Consider the following 21,659-nt stretch of genomic DNA (forward strand, 5'->3'; position numbering starts at 1 on the left):
GACCTTGCTATTGTATTGGACTTCTTTGTTGCCGTGGATTTCTTGGTGGTGGAGCTACCGAGTTCTTCTTTAAACATACTTGTATATATTCACTAAAAAAAACAAAGGTTACAGGGATGTTTTAGTTAGGAATTAGCACTTACAAAATCTTATAAAATTCACAGAAAAAACAAAAGGTTACAAGGACATTATAGTTAGCAAATAGAATTAAAAAAACCTTTGAAATTCACACCCAAAAAAAAGTTACAGAGACATTATAGTTAGGGTCAGATTTTACTCTAACAAAACCAGAGAAATTCAGCCATTATAGTTACCTGAGTTAATCATAACTCGCACCCCCACAATGCACCGCTTACTGCCTCACATATTACATCACTAATGACATGGTCATTGACATCACTGGCTTTATGGGTGAGCGAGTGGATGTATGTGTAGATCTATGAATCAGTGAATGGGTGTCTAAGTACTGGTATGGTTCTTTGAATGGGTTTGTGAATGATTGTGTGGGAGTGGCAGTGGGTGTATAAAATATTCTGCACTGGTGTGAGTGGGTTCGTCTGAGATTCTGTGAATGATGTAATCACTGATGCCATCAGTGATGTCATATGAGAAGTCATCAGTGAGGTCACTGACCACGTCATGAGTGATGTGAGGTCACAAGCAGTGCATTGCGGGGCGCCAGTTATACTTCACTGAGGTAACTATAACGGCTGAATTTCTCTGGTTTGTGTGTGAGTAAAATCTGACCCTAACTATAATGTCCCTGTAACCTTTGGTTTTCTTAAGTGAATTTCTAAGGTTTTTTAAATTCTATTTGCTAACTATAACGTCCTTGTAACCTATGTTTTTTCAGTGAATTTCTAAGGTATTTTAAATGCTAATTCCTAACTATAACGTTCCTGTAACCGTTGGAGACTGGGCCTTCGACTAGCTCTCAGGAATTCCCCTGCGTAGGGCTTACAGGAGGCACCAGGAGTGCTTCTTGGCCCCAAAGGTCGCTCTGGAGCCCAGGGGACTTTGTATCCCAACTATTAGTGTACCAAGAGGCATATTTGCAGAGTGGCGGAGAAAGAGATGTGTGAGACTTACTTGAGGCAACAGGAGGGGTAATTGGCCCCCAAGGACATCCTTGGTGACCAGCTACCCCTCCCATTACCTCCAGTAAGTCCTCTACGGAAGGATTGCTGAGATCTGATAACAGGCCACGCCCCCTTTCTCCACCACTTTGCAAACACAACTCCTGATGCACTACTAGTAGGGGGATGAAGTCCCCTTGGCTATTGAGGGTCCTTCGGGGCCAACTACCCCTCCTATTACCTTCAGCAAGTCCAACACAGTGGGTTTGCGTAGAGGTTTTCGGTGGCCACTTCCTCTTTCTCCTCCAGGTGCTCTACTATTTGGGGTATAAAGTCCCCTTGGCTCTTGAGGGTCCATGGGGACCAACTAGCCCTCCTGTTACCTCCAGTAAGTCTCACACAGCCAGATTGCTGAGAGGTAGTTAGAGGCCACACCTCCTTTCACCACCACTCTGCAAACAGGCCACCTGGTGCACTGCTGCTTGGGGGATGAAGTTCACCTTAGTCCTGAGGGCCTTATTTAAATAAGGCCCGATATTATAAAATAAGAAAACAGAGTTGTTTTCTTACCTGAAACAGATGTTTGATGGTACAGACACAGCAGCAGCAATGGGAGGAGTCTTGGCAGGCACGGGAGTGCCATCATTCTGTGAAAAGGAGAACAAATCCCACAAGTTACTCTTACAGACAACAGTGAGGAACAAAACACTGCAGTGACTGAAATACCTACACGTGTCACTAAGGTTTGTAAGTAGAAGACTGCAATATTTGCTTCGAGTTGCCATGTGCATGCTCGACCACGGGAGGCAGTTGTGCATTACCAAACTTATCTTTCCAATAAAAGTATATTTATGCATAAAATCTACAAAAATTTAAAATGTAACAAATTATGACGTATTAATTTATGTAATGTCTTAACAATTTAACAAAATGAAGCGGAGAAAGAAATTAATTCAGAACTGATAGCCTTATGTCTGGGACACAGCTCCCTAATAAGCTTCTAACTACACTTCTACTACTTTGCTTGAACAGATATCACTTCACTGTCACTCTTAGCATTAACTATGATCTAAACTGTGTATTGATTATTACACTGATTACAGTTCAACGATAACAACACGTACAAAGTGAGGGTCCTCTCCAGTGGGCCTATGTTTAACTCTCTAGCCATAAATCAAATTTTTCTCATCGTCTGAGTGCAGGAATATTGATCTTTATCAAGTTAAATCCTCTGGTTATCTGTTTAGTCACTGTGTATATTTCACATGCTCAGTATAAATATTCTCTCCAGTGCCACAAAAATCAGCAGTAGATCTTACAAGTCAATGCCTGTTACATAGATCTCTTCACAAAACTGTATAGTACTTTCATCGGTCGCCTCTGCCTAGACTCCCATCGCTCCATGCAGCAAGGCATTCAAAGAATATAATTTGGAAGTATAAACTACTTATTTCAATAGCATGTTAGCGAGACCAGAAGCATAATCTTAAAGAATGTGACTTTTTCCTTTGTTACCAGTCTGTCCTTTCGTTCCTTTTGTTGGCAAAACCATACACATAACATATGCTCTGGTAAGACTCAATGGGTAAAGTCACTGGAGTTGGAGCAACATCTTGTGTCTGTTGTAGGAAAGCTTGTGTATGAAGAGTTGGATCATACTGAAACTTTACATCCAGTTTTTACGTAGGTAATATAGTTTAAAAAAATCTGTGTTGTTAATATACTTTTCAATAATATAGCTGTAAATGATATTGTTTTTTGTATTACTTTATGGGCTTTAGTAATATATTAATTTTGTATGTGGGGTTTATTTACAAGCCCATTTGGCCACAGGTGCATCACTTTTATTGACGCACTGGCAGCATATTGGGCTTCCCCATCTTAACAAGGCCATGTAAAGTCACCCTGCCTGACTTTTTATGGCCTTGTAAATATGGCCCCCCTTTCAGGCATAACTCTGCGTGTAAGGTGTGTTCCATGGGTGCTGCTGTGGGTATTCCCATGCAACATCCATGGAACATGATGCGTTCCCAGATTTAAAACAACTTGTAAACCTGGGTAATGCGTCAGAATCCTATGCCTCCCAGGGGAGGAGTGAGGAGGTGCAAAGAGCAGAAGTACTTTTATTTTTCCTTTTTTTCTCCCTCTTTCTATGCATGCTGCATTCTGCAGCACACATAGAAAGATAGAAATGCCTTTATTATAGTTTTTGTGCAGTAAGGTTTCCCTTCCTGCAAAAAACAATCATTTCCTCAGCACGAGCACACTTGCAAAATGACACAATACTGTCTGTGCTGGCGCACCGCTGCTGTTTGTTGACTGGCGCAGGCGAGAAGGACAGGAATGTGCTCTATCTTGCAGATATGGTGCATTCCCGTCCTTTTATTTTGATGCATGGCTGTGCAGCAGTAAGGCTTCGTCATCATCCTGGACTCATCGCTTTCAATCAACGCCAAATCAACGCCGTTTCATCCTCCTGCTTCCACACTCTCTGTGTTAGAAAAGGTAGACGGACCGGGAGGGCCGGCCGGGGTCAGGGGGAGAGGTCTCCGGGGAGAGCCGTCTCCAGCGATCGTACAGACAAGTAACTTCCCCCCCACAGACAGATATCACACACGGATAAGGTTCAGTGTTCTTTATAGGTACTTAGTTATGATACGGTAGAATGGTACAAGGAGGTCTGGACGCAGGGGTCCCCTCGATTAGAGTCTCGTAAGGTAGGGACGGGGGTAGCGGGTCAGTCTATTTACCAATCAGGTAGTTCGGATGAGATGATGATGAGCTCACAATCCTCGAGCTTGGTGGTTAGGTGGTACGGTCCGCGGCAGCGCCAGCAGGTCCCGGTAAGGATGGTCGATACAACGGGCCGCGGCAGCGCCAGCAGGTCCCCGGCAGATGTACGGTCCGCGGCAGCGCCATCAGGTCCCGGTGAGGATGGTCGTTACAACGGGCCGCGGCAGCGCCAGCAGGTCCCAGGAAGATGACGGTCCGCGGCAGCGCCAGCAGGTCCCGGTGAGGATGGTCGTTACAACGGGCCGCGGCGGCGCCAGCAGGTCCCAGGAAGATGAAGGTTGCAGAAGGCCGCGGCAGCGCCAGCAGGCAGGACGATGGTTCACAAGAGCGGGCTACGGCAGCGCCAGTAGACCGTCAGGGTTGAGTTCACTCGGTGTCTCTCGACTCCAGGATACAACTGCCTTCCTGCTCCGGAGCTGCCTCAGTTATAGGGCTGGTGCCCTTTGATGTCCGGACCCTCGCACTTGGAGGTCGGAGGGTCCGGGATGAAGGTGTCCAGACACCCAGCAGGGGGTGGAGCCAGCGCCTGGGGGAGCTGGAGGCGATCGGCACCTGGCGGGGGAAGAGCTCTTGACACTTCGTTCTCCCATTGACCTGCCAAGTGGTCCGCTCACCTCCTGGGTGGATGGTGGTGCCGGGATGTCGGGGCCGGCCAGGCCCGGGGTTAGGGTCGAGGTGAGGCCACGCGGCCGCGTGGTGCAGGGCCCAAGATGGCGGCTTGACCCGGCCGGGGAAGCCGGTGGGGCTGGACCCCGTGATGAGTAGGGGTCCGAGGGCAGAGGGTCCGTCGGGAGACGGAGTACAGGGGCTTGTCACGGGGGTATGCCTGGTGGGCCGGAGCTCGGGCCCTGTCGTGCGGGGAGGGAGCAAGCCCTCTGTGTGGCCTGTCCAACATGCGTCCCCCCCAGCTGAAGGCGGGGAGAGTCACCCATCTCCTTGGGGACTCTCTTCGTCGAGGCGGAAAAAGCGGGACAGGCCATCCGCGTTGGCGTGGTCTTGGCCTGGCCGGTGCTCCACAGTGAAGTCCATTCCCTGCAGGGAAATGGACCAGCGCAAGAGTTTTGGGTTCTCCCCCCGCATCTGCATCAGCCATTGCAGGGGTCGATGGTCGGTTTGTACCCGGAAGTGGGTACCGAAGAGATAGGGTCGGAGCTTTTTGAGGGCCCACACTACTGCAAATGCCTCCCTCTCGATGGTGCTCCAACGCTGTTCTCGGGCCAGGAGACGTCGACTGATGAAGGCCACCAGCTGGTCATGACCTTCGGGGTTCAGCTGAGAGAGGACGGCCCCGATGCCGTGGTCGGAGGCGTCGGTCTGCACCACAAATTCCCGACTGTAATCGGGGGCCTGGAGCACCGGGGCGGTGCACAGGGCGGCCTTCAGCTCCTCGAAGGCCGCTTGACAATCAGGAGTCCAGTGGACCCGCTTCGGTTGATTCTTGGATGTGAGTCCCGTGAGGGGCCCCACGATGCTGCCGTAGTCCTTCACGAACCGCCGGTAGTAGCCGGTGAGCCCCAAGAAGGCTCGGACCTCGGTCTGGGTGACGGGGGGCTGCCAGGACTGGATGGCAGCAATCTTAAGTTGTAGTGGGGCCACCAGCCCGCTTCCCACTTGGTGCCCAAGGTAGGTCACAGACCCTTGGCCAATTTGGCACTTGCCGGCCTTAATGGTGAGGCCGGCCCGCTGGAGGGCTTGGAGGACCTCTTGGAGGTGACGGAGGTGGTCGGACCAGTGGCGGCTGTATACAGCGATATCGTCCAGGTAGGCAGCGCTGAATTCTTCGAGCCCTGCCAAGACCTGGTTCACAAGACGTTGGAATGTGGCGGGGGCATTCTTCATGCCAAAGGGCATGACCTTAAATTGATAGTGGCCATCGGGGGTGGAGAAGGCTGACCGTTCCTGAGCCCTGGGTGTGAGGCCGATCTGCCAGTAGCCCGCCGTTAGGTCGAAGATACTAAGGTAGCGGGCGGCCCCCAGCCGGTCGATCAGCTCGTCTGCTCGGGGGATGGGATGAGCGTCGGTCCGGGTGACAGCGTTCAAGCCCCGGTAGTCGACGCAGAATCTCAGTTCAGGGTCGGTGCCGGGGGCAGCGGCCTTGGGAACTAATACAACCGGACTGGCCCAGGGACTGTCCGAGGGCTCGATGACCCCGATCGTGAGCATCTTGGCCACTTCCTCCTGTATGCAGGCCCGTACCCGATCTGGTACGCGGTAGGCCCGGTGCCGGACAGGGGGACTGTCCCCGGTGTCTACGTCGTGCAAACACCAAGGGGTGACCCCGGGGGTGAGGGAGAACAGGGCAGCGAACTGCAGCAGGAGGTCCCGGCAGTCCTGGCGTTGCTCCGAAGTGAGGGCGTCAGAGAGCCGGACCCCATCCACGGAGCCGTCCTTCTCCTGAGTCTTTGAGAGATCCGGGAGGGGCTCGGAGTCTTCTTCTGTACCACTGTCTGTCGCCATCAGGAGGCTTAGTTCGGAGCGCACAAAGTGTGGTTTGAGCCGGTTGGTGTGGAGGACCCGCAGGGGGTTCCGGGTGGACCCCATGTCGATGAGGTAAGTGACGGGGCTTTTACGCTCGACCACTTTGAAGGGCCCCGTCCACTTGTCTTGCAGGGCACATGGTTCGGTGGGGGACATCACCCATACTTGCTGCCCAGGCTCGAATTCAACGGAGGAGGCATTGTGATCATACCACCTCTTCATGTCCTCCTGACTGGCCTCGAGGTTCGCCTTGGCCATCTCCCTGAAGCGCCGGGTCTGGTTTCGTAGGGCCAGGATGTATTTGAAGACGTCGGGAGGGGTCGTTAAGGGGGCCATCTCCCAACCTTCCTTGACTAGGCTGAGGGGCCCTCGCACAGGGTGCCCGTACAAGAGTTCGAAAGGGCTAAAGCCGAGGGACTTCTGGGGGACTTCTCGGTAGGCGAAGAGGAGGCACGGGAGCAGCACATCCCACTGGCGACGGAGAGGCTCTTCCAATCCCCCAATCATCCCCTTGAGAGTGCGGTTAAAACGCTCCACTAGTCCGTTCCCTTGGGGGTGATAGGGGGTCGTGAATCTGTAGGTGACCCCGCATTGTTGCCAGAGGGACTTCATGTATTTAGATATGAAATTCGTACCTCGGTCGCTGACGACTTCTCGGGGGAAGCCTACCCTGGAGAAGATCTCCATCAGGGCCCGGCCAACCACCGGAGCTGTCACTGTCCGTAGGGGCACCGCCTCGGGGTAGCGGGTGGCATGGTCCACTAGTACCAAGATGAACCTGTGTCCTTGTGCCGTGCGGGGGTCCAGAGGCCCCACAATGTCTATCCCCACCCTCTCGAACGGGGTGGTGACCACAGGGAAGGGTTGCAGAGGGGCCTTCAGCTTCCGACCACTCTTCCCGCTGGCTTGGCACGTGGGGCAAGATCGGCAGTGGTTCAGGACGTCATTCCTCATTTTTGGCCAGAAAAAGTGGGTCACCAGGCGACTGTATGTTTTGTCCTGGCCCAGGTGTCCAGCCAGGGGGACATCGTGGGCCAGGTTGAGCAGAAAGTCTCGGAAGCGGAGCGGTACCACCAGAACTCGACCGGCCCCCAGCTCGGCGATTCTTTGCTCGCTGTAGAGCAGGTCGTTGTCCCAGTAGACCCAGTGGGTTCCGGTGGTGTCCCCTGCGTTTTGGGTATCGGCTTGTTGGCGGAGTCCCTCGAGGGAGGGACAGGTCTTTTGTTCCTGGCGGAACTGTTCTTGGGTGGGCCCCCCCTCTTGACGCCACTGAGCCAGATCCGGAAGGTCCTGGTGTTGCGCGTCTGCTTCGATAGTCGGGTCCGGGAGGTCGGACTCGCCGTTGTCCTCGACGGGGGCAACCGGGGGCGGAGGTGCTGGCCATTCGGTTTCTTCTGATCGGGGGGTGGCACGGGCGGCCATGGATCGGGTGGTTATGCAGGCCCAGTCCGGGAGGCCCAGCATCCCCAGGTGCTCTCTTTTCTCGACGGTGGCCCACGGGGAACTCTCGAGGTCATTCCCCAGGAGGCAGTCCACGGGGGCATCGTCCCGGACCGTCACCTTCAGTAGGCCGGAGACCCCTCCCCATTCAAACGGGACGCAGGCCATCTTACACATACTCTCAGAGTTATCTGCCGAGCGGACGGGGCAGAGAATGTTCGGCAGGATCTGCTCGGGCTTCACCAGATGACAGCGGACGGCCGTCACGCTGGCGCCGGTGTCACACAAGGCCTCGGCTCTCTGTCCATTAATGGTCACCCACTGACCGTATTTTCTGGTGTTGGCGGGTAGGGGAGCCCGCGGAACCATGTCTCTTCCCCCTAGGCATGCCAGGACCATGGCGGCCGGTTCCCACCCTTGCTGGGCCGGCTCGTACTCTTCGGGTCCCTCCGATGATTGCTCTTCCCCTAGGGCAACGGCCGCTACCTGGCGGGGCTTGGGTGTTTGATTTAGCGGGCAGTTCGGGTCATTGGCGTAGTGGCCTAGTCGCTGGCACCGGTGGCACGTGACGTTGGCTCGGTACCCAGGCCACAACGGGGGGTTGCCCCGGCCGGCCGGAGGCGGGGTGCTGGCCACGGGTGTTGCTGGTAAGGCGTCTCTCCCTCGCCCCTGGCCCCCTCCTCCTCCCCGAGGACGGTGCTGGCCTTGGTTGCCTCTGTTCTGGTCGTGGGGCCCTCTCCGGCCCACTCGGGTGCTTTCCCACCGGTCAGCTTCGGCGGCGAGCTGCCGGGGGTCGGTCAGCTTACTGTCGAGTAGGTGCTGCCTGAGCTCGACGAAACAGTTGTTTGACAGGTGCTCCCATACCATAAGGTTGAAGAGTTGTTCGTAAGTGGTGACCTGACTTCCCTTGATCCAACCTTCGAATGCCCGGCTGAAATAGTTCACGTATTCTACCCAAGTTGTACCTGGGATCCTGGTGCAATCTCTGAACCTCTGGCGGTACATCTCGGGCGTGAGGCCGTAGCGGGTGAGGAGGGCAGCCTTCATGTGGTCGTAGGACGACATTTGGTGATCGGGGAGCTGCAGCAGGGCATCGCGACCCTCGTTGATAAATCTCCCCCAAAGTCCGGCTCCCCAATCACTCCGGTCGATCCGGTGGGAGGTCATTGCGATCTCATAGGCTTTAAACCACTGTTGTATGTCGTCTTCTCGGACATATTCGCGGACAACATCCTTGGGGATGTGAACTTTTTTCTCACTTGGCCCCGGGGTGTGTGGTCGCTCAGGCACCCCCAGTTCCTTATTCTGTTTGCGCAGTTCTATTTCCGCTAGTCGGCGCTCGTGCTCGAGCGTTATTTTTTTCTCTTCCAGCTCTCTCTGTCTCTGCTTTTCTTCTCGTTCCTCTCGAAGCCGCATATGCTCGAGGTTGAGTTTCTGTTCAGCTAACTTGAGTTCCCCATCCATCTTGAGTCGTGCCATCTCCAACTCGTGTAATCTGACTCTGTCTCTTTCTCGGATCTCCTCTTGCGGGAGGCCCGTTCCCCGCTCCTCGGGAGCCGTGGCGTTCCCCTCTGGTGTGATGCTGGTTTGGTCTGGTGTGACGCTGCTTTGGTCGGAGGGTCCTGTGACCCCCGTTTCTGTCCATGACTCCAGAGCGCGCTTTAGATCATCCTTGGTACTCAGGCCGGTGGTAGCAATGCCAAGTTCTATGCAAAATTGTCTCAGTTCGCGGTGGTTGTATTCTTCTAATTTCTCCATTTGGAATTTCTCGGTGGAGCTGCTATCTTTGGTCGACATCGTGCTTATGTCGTGGGGTGAGCTACTTTCTGTACGATTACGCGTTGATTCGGATCGCGCCGCTGGCCACCAATGTTAGAAAAGGTAGACGGACCGGGAGGGCCGGCCGGGGTCAGGGGGAGAGGTCTCCGGGGAGAGCCGTCTCCAGCGATCGTACAGACAAGTAACTTCCCCCCCACAGACAGATATCACACACGGATAAGGTTCAGTGTTCTTTATAGGTACTTAGTTATGATACGGTAGAATGGTACAAGGAGGTCTGGACGCAGGGGTCCCCTCGATTAGAGTCTCGTAAGGTAGGGACGGGGGTAGCGGGTCAGTCTATTTACCAATCAGGTAGTTCGGATGAGATGATGATGAGCTCACAATCCTCGAGCTTGGTGGTTAGGTGGTACGGTCCGCGGCAGCGCCAGCAGGTCCCGGTAAGGATGGTCGATACAACGGGCCGCGGCAGCGCCAGCAGGTCCCCGGCAGATGTACGGTCCGCGGCAGCGCCATCAGGTCCCGGTGAGGATGGTCGTTACAACGGGCCGCGGCAGCGCCAGCAGGTCCCAGGAAGATGACGGTCCGCGGCAGCGCCAGCAGGTCCCGGTGAGGATGGTCGTTACAACGGGCCGCGGCGGCGCCAGCAGGTCCCAGGAAGATGAAGGTTGCAGAAGGCCGCGGCAGCGCCAGCAGGCAGGACGATGGTTCACAAGAGCGGGCTACGGCAGCGCCAGTAGACCGTCAGGGTTGAGTTCACTCGGTGTCTCTCGACTCCAGGATACAACTGCCTTCCTGCTCCGGAGCTGCCTCAGTTATAGGGCTGGTGCCCTTTGATGTCCGGACCCTCGCACTTGGAGGTCGGAGGGTCCGGGATGAAGGTGTCCAGACACCCAGCAGGGGGTGGAGCCAGCGCCTGGGGGAGCTGGAGGCGATCGGCACCTGGCGGGGGAAGAGCTCTTGACACTTCGTTCTCCCATTGACCTGCCAAGTGGTCCGCTCACCTCCTGGGTGGATGGTGGTGCCGGGATGTCGGGGCCGGCCAGGCCCGGGGTTAGGGTCGAGGTGAGGCCACGCGGCCGCGTGGTGCAGGGCCCAAGATGGCGGCTTGACCCGGCCGGGGAAGCCGGTGGGGCTGGACCCCGTGATGAGTAGGGGTCCGAGGGCAGAGGGTCCGTCGGGAGACGGAGTACAGGGGCTTGTCACGGGGGTATGCCTGGTGGGCCGGAGCTCGGGCCCTGTCGTGCGGGGAGGGAGCAAGCCCTCTGTGTGGCCTGTCCAACACTCTGCCTGCTTTGTAAGATCTTTAAGTGGATCCCCACTGAGTCCAGGAAAACGGTCTCCCATGTGCTCGTCATCAGCAGACCAGACTTCAGCAAAGCACTTTACACCGGTACCACCCAGGGACTCCAAAAGAAACTTCAGAACAGAACACCTCCGCCTGACTCATCCTGAACTTCCCACACCGCAGCCACCTCACCGGCCACGTGAGAGACCTTCACTGGCTACCCATCAACTAAAGACTTACCTTTAGTTTATGGCACACAAGGCCCTCCAGAACGCCGGACCTGCGTACCTCAACCACCGCCTCTCCTTCAACACTCCCACCAGACCTCTCTGCTCTGGCTAACTGGCACTGGCACCCAACCTACGGATCCACAAGACCACGGCTGGAGGAAGAGCACCATTATATGACACCTCCGATACGGCTGCACCTCTCCGTGATACCTCCTATATGGCTGCACCTCCTGTATTCTGCACCTCTCTTTACACTGCACCTCCTGCTGCACCTTTCAAGATTCTCTTACACCTCATACACTGCTGCACCGGCACCTCCTATTCTCTGCACCTCTCTTTAGCTGCCCCTGCTGTTGCACCTTTCCCCATTCTCTCACACCCCTGCACCTCCTATCCTCTGCCACTCTTTCACTGCACCTCCACCCCTTGTTCTGCAGCACCTTTCAACATTTTCTGACATCTCCCATACTGCTGCACCTCCTATACTCTGAAACTCTTTCACTGCACCTGCTGTGTCTCTGTTTCCACTGCTCCTGTACCCCTTGTTCAGCAGCACCTTTCATCATCCTCTGACACCGCCCATGCTGCTGCACCTCTCTTTGTGCTGCTCCTGCTGCTGCACCTTTCACCATTCTCCGACACCTCCCATACTGCTGCACCTCCTATCCTCTGCACCTCTCTTTATGCTGCTCCTGCTGCTGCACCTTTCACCATTCTCCGACACCTCCCATACTGCTGCACCTCCTATCCTCTGCACCTCTCTTTATGCTGCTCCTGCTGCTGCACCTTTCACCATTCTCTGACACCTCCCATACTGCTGCACCTGCACCTCCTATCCTCTGCAACTCTCTTTATGCTGCTCCTGCTGCTGCACCTTTCACCATTCTCTGACACCTCCCATACTGCTGCACCTCCTATCCTCTGCAACTCTCTTTATGCTGCTCCTGCTGCTGCACCTTTCACCATTCTCTGACACCTCCCATACTGCTGCACCTCCTATCCTCTGCAACTCTCTTTATGCTGCTCCTGCTGCTGCACCTTTCACCATTCTCCGACACCTCCCATACTGCTGCACCTGCACCTCCTATCCTCTGCACCGCTCTTTATGCTGCACCTGCTGCTGCACCTCCCATGCTGCTGCACCTGCACCTCCTATCCTCTGCACATTTCTTTATGCTGCACCTGCTGCTGCACCTCTCACCATTCTCTGACACCTTATATATTGCTGCACCTCTATCCCCTATCCCCTGCAGCTAGGAAGCAAGCAAGTACAGTTTTATTGACTAGTTAATGAAAACCTTAACAATTTGTGCACAGTTACGCATAAGTAAAAGTGATACTTAGTAACACCTCTGAGTAAAAATCAACGCTTTCAAATAATTTCTACATAATGTAATACAGTCACCTTTCTTCTAAAATCAATAAAATGTGCAAACAAGCTTGGTGCCTGGGAGGTTGGCTTGGTATTATAGTGTGTTATATTGTGCATAAGGTGCTACTTATATGTCATTCTTACCATGAGGTCGTGTAGTTTTAGATATTTTATCAGTCCGCAATTCAGTTGCGATTCTGACGGGTCTTGATAACACCAAGATTCCCTGACCCCCCCTATGTTTTTAGCGCCCTGAGGAAAGGGCTACCTCATCGTTGGGTCATTATCGAAACGCTCGTCGGCGCATATTGTGGAGACCACCAGGATAAAACCGCCATACATTACGTCTGCTGTATCAACAAACTCATCATAAGTCTTTATTCGAATTAAAATAATTCATACAAGACACAACAAATCACAATATAAAATCACAGTAATCGGTTCAATAAATACATTCCAATAAATAGATAAAACCTTTTAGATAAGAAAATATTAAACAAACAGCAGACAAATGACATGAAATGCACATAATTAAAAAAGGTTATTTGAGGCAGAAGTGACAGCAGTGCTTTTTGGAAACTTCAAGCCAGCCCTTGTACAATCTCTGTGGAATGAACAGTTTTTAATCTAAGTGACCATGCCCACCCCAAGTATTTAGCCAGACCTATTGAATGGACTGGTAAGGTGCTCGTGCGTAAAATTCGAATAGCTACGGCAGAGCTCCTAGTGCCCATCAGTTTGCATAAAGGGGAAAGCCAGTGACGTCGAGGGGCGACATATACTGGGCACACAAAAAGGAAATGGCCAGTGGTTTCTCGTTTGTCTCCACAGGCAGGGCAAATACATGTACTTCCACCAAACCACCCAGAAGTTAAAGCCCTTAATGGAAGAGAGCCTGCTCTGAGTTGGAAATAGAGTTTCCTATCCTTTGGAGATGTTATCAAGTCCCAATAGGGTTCCAATAGGGGTATAGCCTTTGCCTCTAGGAAACGATGAGTCATGGAAGAGGAAGACGAGGCTGCCCACACCCTGTGATTTATCTTGTCCCAATAAAGTTTTTTCATAAGCTTTTTTATAGGGAAGACAGCGGCCACTGGATCATTCCATAGGTTTTCCAGTCCCAAGGCAATTAGTGAATCTCGGAGGTTCCTTAACCACTTAATTTTATGAAACGTGTCAACCTGGATTACGTCCATGATACCCACTGCGTAAGGTCGTAGCTCCGGAGTGGTCCACAATCTCCTCCAGTATAGAACTGGCCGGAGATTTGCCAAATCTTTGATTGACTTCCTACCTAGGTCGTAACGCAGTGGGACCATAGGCGTACTTTGTGGCAAGCCTGTAATTGAGCGGAAAAATTTGTTTTCAACTACCATGAGGGGTGTTAATATATCAAAGCCCCACAACTCAGCTCCGTACAGAACCGAGTTTAAGGCCTTTGCCTCGTAGACTTGTAACACCGGTTTAAGAGGTTTAGTAAAAGATTTTTTGAACTCTTTAGCCAGCGTTCCCGATATTTGTGTGAGTTTCAATGTTGACATTTCCAAATGCCTGTTCCACCGGTTGTTATGGGACATATGAATGCCTAAGTATGTAAAGTTAGCAACCTCCTCGAGGGTTTGGCCATTCATCCTAAGCTTACCAGCCCTATAGTTAGTGTGTGGGTTGAAGGTCATAAGCTTTGTCTTTGCCACGTTGACCTCCAGTCCATGGTCTTTACAAAAATTTTCAAAAATTGCCAATGCCTTCTGCATGCCGCTCGGGGTTTTTGACACTATAAGAGTGTCATCGGCAAACATCAATATTGGTGTTGTGACACCCGCCAATTTTGGGGCATCAGTATTGGTCTGAAGCATGTAGTCCACTATTCCATTAATGTACAAAGAGAATAGTGTTGAGGCCATTGCGCATCCTTGACGGACTCCCCGCTCTACTGGGAACTCGATGGTTGATTCCCCCAGGCCACCCCATTGGATTTTTGCAAAGTTAGACTCATGCAGTCTTCGAATTAAGGTCAGGAGTTCCAAGGAAAGTCCTAGCTTTTCTAGGACCCTCCAGAGCTGTTCACGAGGGACTAGGTCAAAGGCAGCTCTTAAGTCCACAAAGGTGACATAGAGACTGCCTTTGCCCAGTTCAACAACTTTCCATAATAGTTGCTTAAAGCGGAACACCTGATCGATGGTGCTAATGGATTTGCGAAAACCCGCCTGGAGACTAGAGAGAATCTCGTTCGCACCAATCCAATTATGTACCTCATTCAGGACCATCCTCCCAATGACTTTTTGAATTGTGTCAATTAGGCTGATGGGCCTGTAGTTCCCCGGGAGGCTTTTGTCACCCTTTTTATAAATTGGGATTATGACTGCGCCTCCCCAAGATTTAGGTACTGGCGCACCCTCAGCCACAGCGTTCGCTATATGAGCGATATACTTGCTCCATGAATCTTTATTCGCTAGAAAGAGATCAGAAGGAATACCGTCCAACCCAGGAGCCCGTCCTGCAGCTACACAGGACAGTGCAACTAAACAGTCTTCCGGGGTGAAAGGCCCTAACGAATAAAAAACATAAGGGATAGTGCCCTGGCTTATGTAAAGGGGATCACGCGCGTATTGAGGCTTAAAGTAGGCCAGCCAATCCCCTTCTGAGACATGGTTTGAAGGATTTTCTGATAGACCTCCTCTGCCCCACTTCAGAACGTTCCAAAATAGTCTAGCATCACGGGAATCACTGGCTTCCTTAAGGTCCTGCCAAAACCTTTCTTCCCACTTTATTTTAGCTTGTGTGATGCTTTTCCTATAAGCAGATCTTGCTAATTGGATAAATGGGGTGCTACCACTAGATAAGGCTTTAGCCAGAGTGGATCTTGCATTTTTGCAGTGTTTATCGTACCACTTTGGTTGCTTGGGCTGTTGCTTAGTACCGTGCCTTATTTGCTTAAAAAAAAAGGGACGTAAACCCTCAAAAAAAGACTCATGCAGCCTAATTACTTGGTCACGGCTTAGCGGAGTATCCTCAAGATTCGCCATGATTGCAGAGAATTTGATATTAATCTGGGCCAATACTGAATCTTTGGACCTTACTGATGGCCATTTTAACCTGCGTAGATCATTGGTAGGCACGCTTACCGGGGGGACCCGAATTGCTTCTTTTAACATAAAGCATGATTCACCCCACCAACTATGAGAGACACAAATGGGATTGTGGTCGCTCTCCATTCTTTGCACCACCTCCATATCAATAGGGGGGGACCACAATCTCGTACAACAAAGGACATAATCAATCCGGCTGCTTGAGCGGCCGTTATCGAAAGTCGGTGCTCCAAGCTTGTCCCCGTTAACTCTACCATTCAAAGCCCGGAGCCCGAATTCTAGGCAGAGTGCATTGACCTGGGTAGCCACTACAGACCACCGTTTGATTGGGGGTAATGTAAGGGCTGGGATGCCCCATCGTTGGTCCTCTTCGGGGTCAAGCCCCCATTCGGAATCACTATCTAGGAGGGGTTCAAAAGTGACATTGAAATCCCCAGCTACAATCAAGTCCCTGCTACTCGATTTAGATTCTATAAGTGCAGTAAGGGATTCAAGCACACTTGACTTCTTCCCCTTCGTGCCCCGTAGGTAGACGTTGTATATATCCACAGACTTCTTGGAGCCAAACGTGAGCCTAACCAGCTGAATATCCTGGGACCCAGTATCAATCCCTGTGGCCTGTGAAAATAAGTTCTGACGAGCCCAAATAGTCAAACCCCCAGAAGGGCGGCCTTTTGTGCCTTTGGTTGCTGGGACATAAAAATTCAAATAACCCGGCATATACTGGGCCTCAAGGGACCAGGTTTCCTGAAACAGGCAAACATCAAAATCATTAATGAAACTCACCCATTCAGGAGTATCCATTTTAGTTGTGATACTAGCCAGGTTCCAAGACAAAAGAGTGCCCCAGTTTTTACCCGCGCATATAACACGGGACTCGGCAGAATGACCAGATACATTTGCCCTCGCTTCGCGCATATGTGATGACAATGGTGAAATCTCTGGCATGTTTACCAGTCCATCCGTTGTTGGGTTGACAGTAGCCCCTAATGCCACAGAAGTTAAAGGGGTGTCAATGGAATGGATATGTCAATGGCATGTAGCTGTAGTATAAAAATAGTTTAAATCATGCACCGCAATTCCAGATCTAGGGCCATAGGAATTTGTTTCCGCAATGAACTTGGAAAGACATGCATCTTTAAAATTAACAACAACACAATCGCCCTGAGTGTTTCTAAGTAAAGGTCCTACCCATTGGACCCTTCTAACAAAAAGAATTTGACCATTCAATTCATTTGGAATGGGTCTATGAATGTTGAGCCAATGACTAACTTTGTTTTTTAGTTGCTCGTATGATTCATGTTTGTTAGTGGGAAGTTCAGGAACGCCGGTTAAAACAACAACATAAGGGAAGGATTCACATGGGAGATGGAGTTGGATCGGGGGTGGCCTAGATTCGTTTGCTTGTGGAACAGCGTTCAAACTAGGAGTAGTAGTGCTCGGACCACCCAAATGCATGGTATTTGTGTTAGTGTCCTGTGCATCTTTACTTGACCTACCCTCGCGCCTCGGGGATTTGCAGTATTGTGACTTTCCCTTCTGTCGAGATGACTGGTTGCTGTTTATGGTTAAAGTGTCTACAGCAGTTGGAATAGAGGCAGAGACGGGCGATATGGCTGATATGGGTAGGGCAGAACCAGCAGAACCGACATAGTTATTATTTTTGGATATGTCTTTAGCGCATAGTTTGACAACATTCTTCACCGAGCAAAAGTTATCCAGAATAGTTTGTTCCAGTTTATCTACTTTGGATACAACCATTTCGATCCTTTCCATTAAAGGGGATATTAGAGAACGAACAATGCTTTCTAGTTGAAGGGCGAAGTTGCTTGGATCAAAAGGAGGTAACTCAGTTCTACCAGCGTCCTGCTCTGAAGTGCCTAGGCTAGTGTTAGGTAAGTCAAGGGGCACAATATTTTTAAGTGCTTTGGGAACTTTAGCTGGTCTAGAGCGCTCATTCGCCCTCCCCCTTTTCCTTTTCTGTGCAACTAACCTAGTGGGTGTAGAAGATCTAGCCCCTGCTCTAGTGTGTGGACGAGGGGTTTTAGGTGCTAGTAATGATTCTGCTTCCTCTATTGGTGATGCAACCACTATGTCAGTTGTATCTGGTATGGGTCGTAATACCTCCTCTCGGGGCTGTTCTCTGTTATTGCTTGGTGAGCTTGCGTGAGCTAAGGGGCCCAGTGATGAGCGCCTTGTGAGTAAAGGCTCTGTTGATAGACGTCTTTCGGTAATGGCAATCTCACGCTCCAGGACCGAGACTGCACGGGTGATAAACTGGTCCATGGTCCCTGCAATTGTGGTTTGAGTTGCGGCACGTTTCCCCTTCCCTGCCATTTTCACGGGAGCTACAGCGCAGTGGTCAACAATGTATAAAATCAACTGTCGTCAATCGTCCTAGTTTTGTAACCAACAGCGGCTTACTTGGGATGGCAAACGAAACAGAGTGTGGCCCAGCCCGGCCTCTTCCGGCCCCGGACGGCCACAGACGGTCCCGCCCTTGTCCCGGGCTTCGCCCGGGCGCGGCCCGCGCGCGTCCCGCGCAGCGAGGCAGCTCCCCGCCTCAAATAGCGCCCCGGCGCTGCCTGATGACAGCGGCGGCAGGCGGCAGGCGTCGGGCGCTGGGGATGCTGGGGGTGGTAGTTTTCCAGGGCCGTTCCCCTCACGGCGGAGTCAAGAGCTGTCAGGACGTTGCAGGTAAGGACCTGATGCTGGCCGTTCCCCTCACGGCGGGCTTGGATGAAGAGCAAGCGTGGCAAGGGCTGGTGGCGCGTCCCGCGCAGCGAGGCTGCTCCCCGCCTCAAATAGCGCCCCGGCGCTGCCTGATGAAAACCTTAACAATTTGTGCACAGTTACACATAAGTAAAAGTGATACTTAGTAACACCTCTGAGTAAAAATCAACGCTTTCAAATAATTTCTACATAATGTAATACAGTCACCTTTCTTCTAAAATCAATAAAATGTGCAAACAAGCTTGGTGCCTGGGAGGTTGGCTTGGTATTATAGTGTGTTATATTGTGCATAAGGTGCTACTTATATGTCATTCTTACCATGAGGTCGTGTAGTTTTAGATATTTTATCAGTCCGCAATTCAGTTGCGATTCTGACGGGTCTTGATAACACCAAGATTCCCTGACCCCCCCTATGTTTTTAGCGCCCTGAGGAAAGGGCTACCTCATCGTTGGGTCATTATCGAAACGCTCGTCGGCGCATATTGTGGAGACCACCAGGATAAAACCGCCATACATTACGTCTGCTGTATCAACAAACTAATAAGTCATTTAGAAGTTTAGTTGCTTAGGATATTGATGCTATCAAGCCCTATCTTTATGAAATAACAATATCCAGCATAACCTCCATTTGTTATAGACACTCTCTAAAGATACTGAGGCTGACCTACTCCCATACAAGCAGACATCATAGTTTAGGCTTCATTCTGTACACTATAGTGGGATGGTTCTCCCGGACTGTATTCTGTGTTGCTTTTAGAATGTGTTAACTGTTTGTGGTATGAAGATGGTATGTGTGGAAGTTGGAGATCAGTGACAACTTTTGTCTTGGTGTGGCTTATGATTTTTATACTTTCTTGATGTAGGTATGAATAATTTTTGATGCATCTAGTTCTTAAAAGATTGATAGCCATAATAACAAGCATTGTCATAGCCAATAGGTCTTGCCTTTGGGACCTTATAAGTGTTTTGCCAGAGCTATTGGCAAACAGCTGAAGCTTACTCTATCCACACCTAAAAACTGGGACTCGCAATGACTATTAAGATGTTTGGAGAGGGAGTGGGTAGTTTAAGTGTGACTTAATACGTCAAACAGAAATATCCGAAAGCAGCCATAGTCTGAACAGGAATGCAAAGAAGTGCTTGAGTGTTAAGGAGTGCGAATAACGATGGGGCTTACCAGGAGGAAAGAAAGTCGCATAATTCTCTAAACAAACCTGCATTTATCAAGCAGAATTTAAACTCACAAAGTCAAAATGTACTGTGGAAAAAGTAGCACACCAGATTCAGAGCTGCAGTAAGCGGGGAAGCAAACACGCAGTGTCACAAGGCAGAATATGGGATTCACAAGACCCATTCCGAATGTGTGATGACAGCCCAGAGTCAGAAATGAAAACCAAATGTCATGGAGGCCGCAGCTTCCTGCAGCCAACATGTTCAAGCCATTCAGGAGGGAACATTTGTTTTATAGGAGTCACTGAACAAAGGCAAACAAAGGCAGGCTCGGAGAGTGAAGCGACCATCAATTCATGGAGCCGGCTGGCAGAGTGCACTTTGAAGCGAACCGAGCGAGTTCATGGCTAAATCAACCAAAGCACAACTGTGCTCAACAGCAACCAAACAGAAAAAAACACTTGTTTCGGAAAGGGTTAAATCGATAAACGAACAGCCAGGCAGTAATGTGTTCATATGGCAGCATGCATTGGAAAGACGCCCACCGAGCTATGAAAATGACGAGTAAAAATAGCGCCGACCTAAGATCGGCTAAAAGTGAAAGTAAAACAGCAGCACGCAGTGGAACAAGCTTGGAGACAAGTAAGAGGAAATAAATAATAAACAAGGGATGGCGAGGGTGAGACAGGTAAGGGAGTAAGTGCTTGAAAAGGGCAAATGAGCATGCATTCACGCTAATTGCAAACAGATGGCCCCTGCACGCCACTGCTCGCTCCTGTAAGGGCGATGCCACGAGTTCTTGAAAAGAGCTGTCTGATTTCTAAAGGTCATCTCCCAGAGCAGCACATGCGCGCTGCGCTAGGCTCGACCCAACAATGAGAATGTTTCTTTTCTGCTGGTTCATTGTTCAATTGAAGAGTATTCACAGTCTGATTGTTTGTTAATATACGTGTTATTTACGTTGCCTGTTTTGCAGTCAGTGCATTGTGTCTTGGTTCATCTGTGAGCCTTTTTTTTTTTTGCATAGCCTAGATGGCGAGTGATTCCGTGCATTAAAGCAATTTGCAGGCAGGATCGTTTATTTGTACTTCGGTGTCTTAATGAGTTTTATGCCCCATATTTCAAATTGACTCGAGCATTCCAGAATATGAAACACTATTTCTTCTGTTTGCCAAGTTGTGCGGGTGTATTCCTTGTATTTTTGGTCTTCCATTTGGAAGAATTCTACTGTTAGAAGGTTTGAGGATGCTAAGTTTTTTAACACTGGAATTTCTGAATATGTCTTGCGGACCCTGTGATTCATTCTGTGGTTTCAGGATTATTTCTTGTGTTACGGGTTGTTGGCAAGAAGGAATTTTACTGCTTTTAATATGGATGCGGAGTGACTTCTAGGAGGTTTTGCGTTTTGGAGTTTTGGATGGTGAACCGAAGACACTCTTCTGACTTCGTACTGTCCTTTGCTGTGTCGACCTGAGTCCAGAAAGGTTCAGGAATGGCAGCTTCTTGTTTCCTTGGATAGTCGTGGGCCACACTCCATGCCTGATTAGGAAGTAATGGCTTCTGGGCGTAATTCTTGTGCATTTTTGGGGGTTGCCCAAATGGCAGGTCCAGCAGCCTGAGAGACTTGAGAGATGTTGGAAGTAGAATCTTGTCAGTTTCTCAATGAGCATTCTGTTTTTTGAAGGATTTCGATCAACGGATCTTTTTTGCCTTTTGCATGCCGTTCTTTGACTAAAAAGTGTTTGCAGGTTTCCGTCGGCAGTGACCTCACCAGGTACGATTTCATTGGGGTCCTTTCCTACTGTTTCAGAGGTACTTGTCACTGTTTTGTGTTTTGTCCAGTTGTTCGAGTTTTTTATTTGTGAAAGATCCCTTCCTGATCCTTGAGATATGCAGGCTTCTTCCGGTATGTTTATCTCTGTGTTGGGTCGCTTGAGATTGCTGGGTAAGCCGGGCTTGCGATCGACATCCAGTGTTGATCCAAATAAGGAATATACTTTTAATGTCCGTAGTGTGATTTTGTTTCGATTGCATAAGAGCTATCAACTGTTCTGATGTGGATTTTTCTACTAGTGGTTGCTCTATAACCCCTTTTTTATGCTGCTTGTTTTGGGGTTCTTTTGAATCTTCCTTACATTGCGTAGAGATTGTGGGGTGTCCTTGTTACTTTGTGCAGGTATTTAACAAGTTATCTGGCTTAGTGAGCGAACT

The 21,659-nt window shown here is 50.6% G+C and overlaps 1 protein-coding gene across 1 annotated transcript in view; it reads right to left on the reverse strand.

Annotated features, from left to right (window-relative positions):
* The window catches only part of LOC146869599 (butyrophilin subfamily 3 member A3-like), a 299,341-nt gene that overhangs the window by 209,928 nt on the left and 67,754 nt on the right, over positions 1–21,659 (reverse strand). Inside the window, exon 2 of the mRNA XM_085608183.1 lies at positions 1,647–1,723. Within this exon, the coding sequence (XP_085464309.1) occupies positions 1,647–1,722 (76 nt within the window). The 5' untranslated portion in view covers position 1,723. The remainder of the gene's footprint in view (positions 1–1,646; positions 1,724–21,659) is intronic.

The sequence above is a fragment of the Triturus cristatus genome, chromosome 1_1 (genome assembly GCF_964204655.1).
Source record: "Triturus cristatus chromosome 1_1, aTriCri1.1, whole genome shotgun sequence".
Taxonomy (NCBI): Eukaryota; Metazoa; Chordata; class Amphibia; order Caudata; family Salamandridae; genus Triturus; species Triturus cristatus.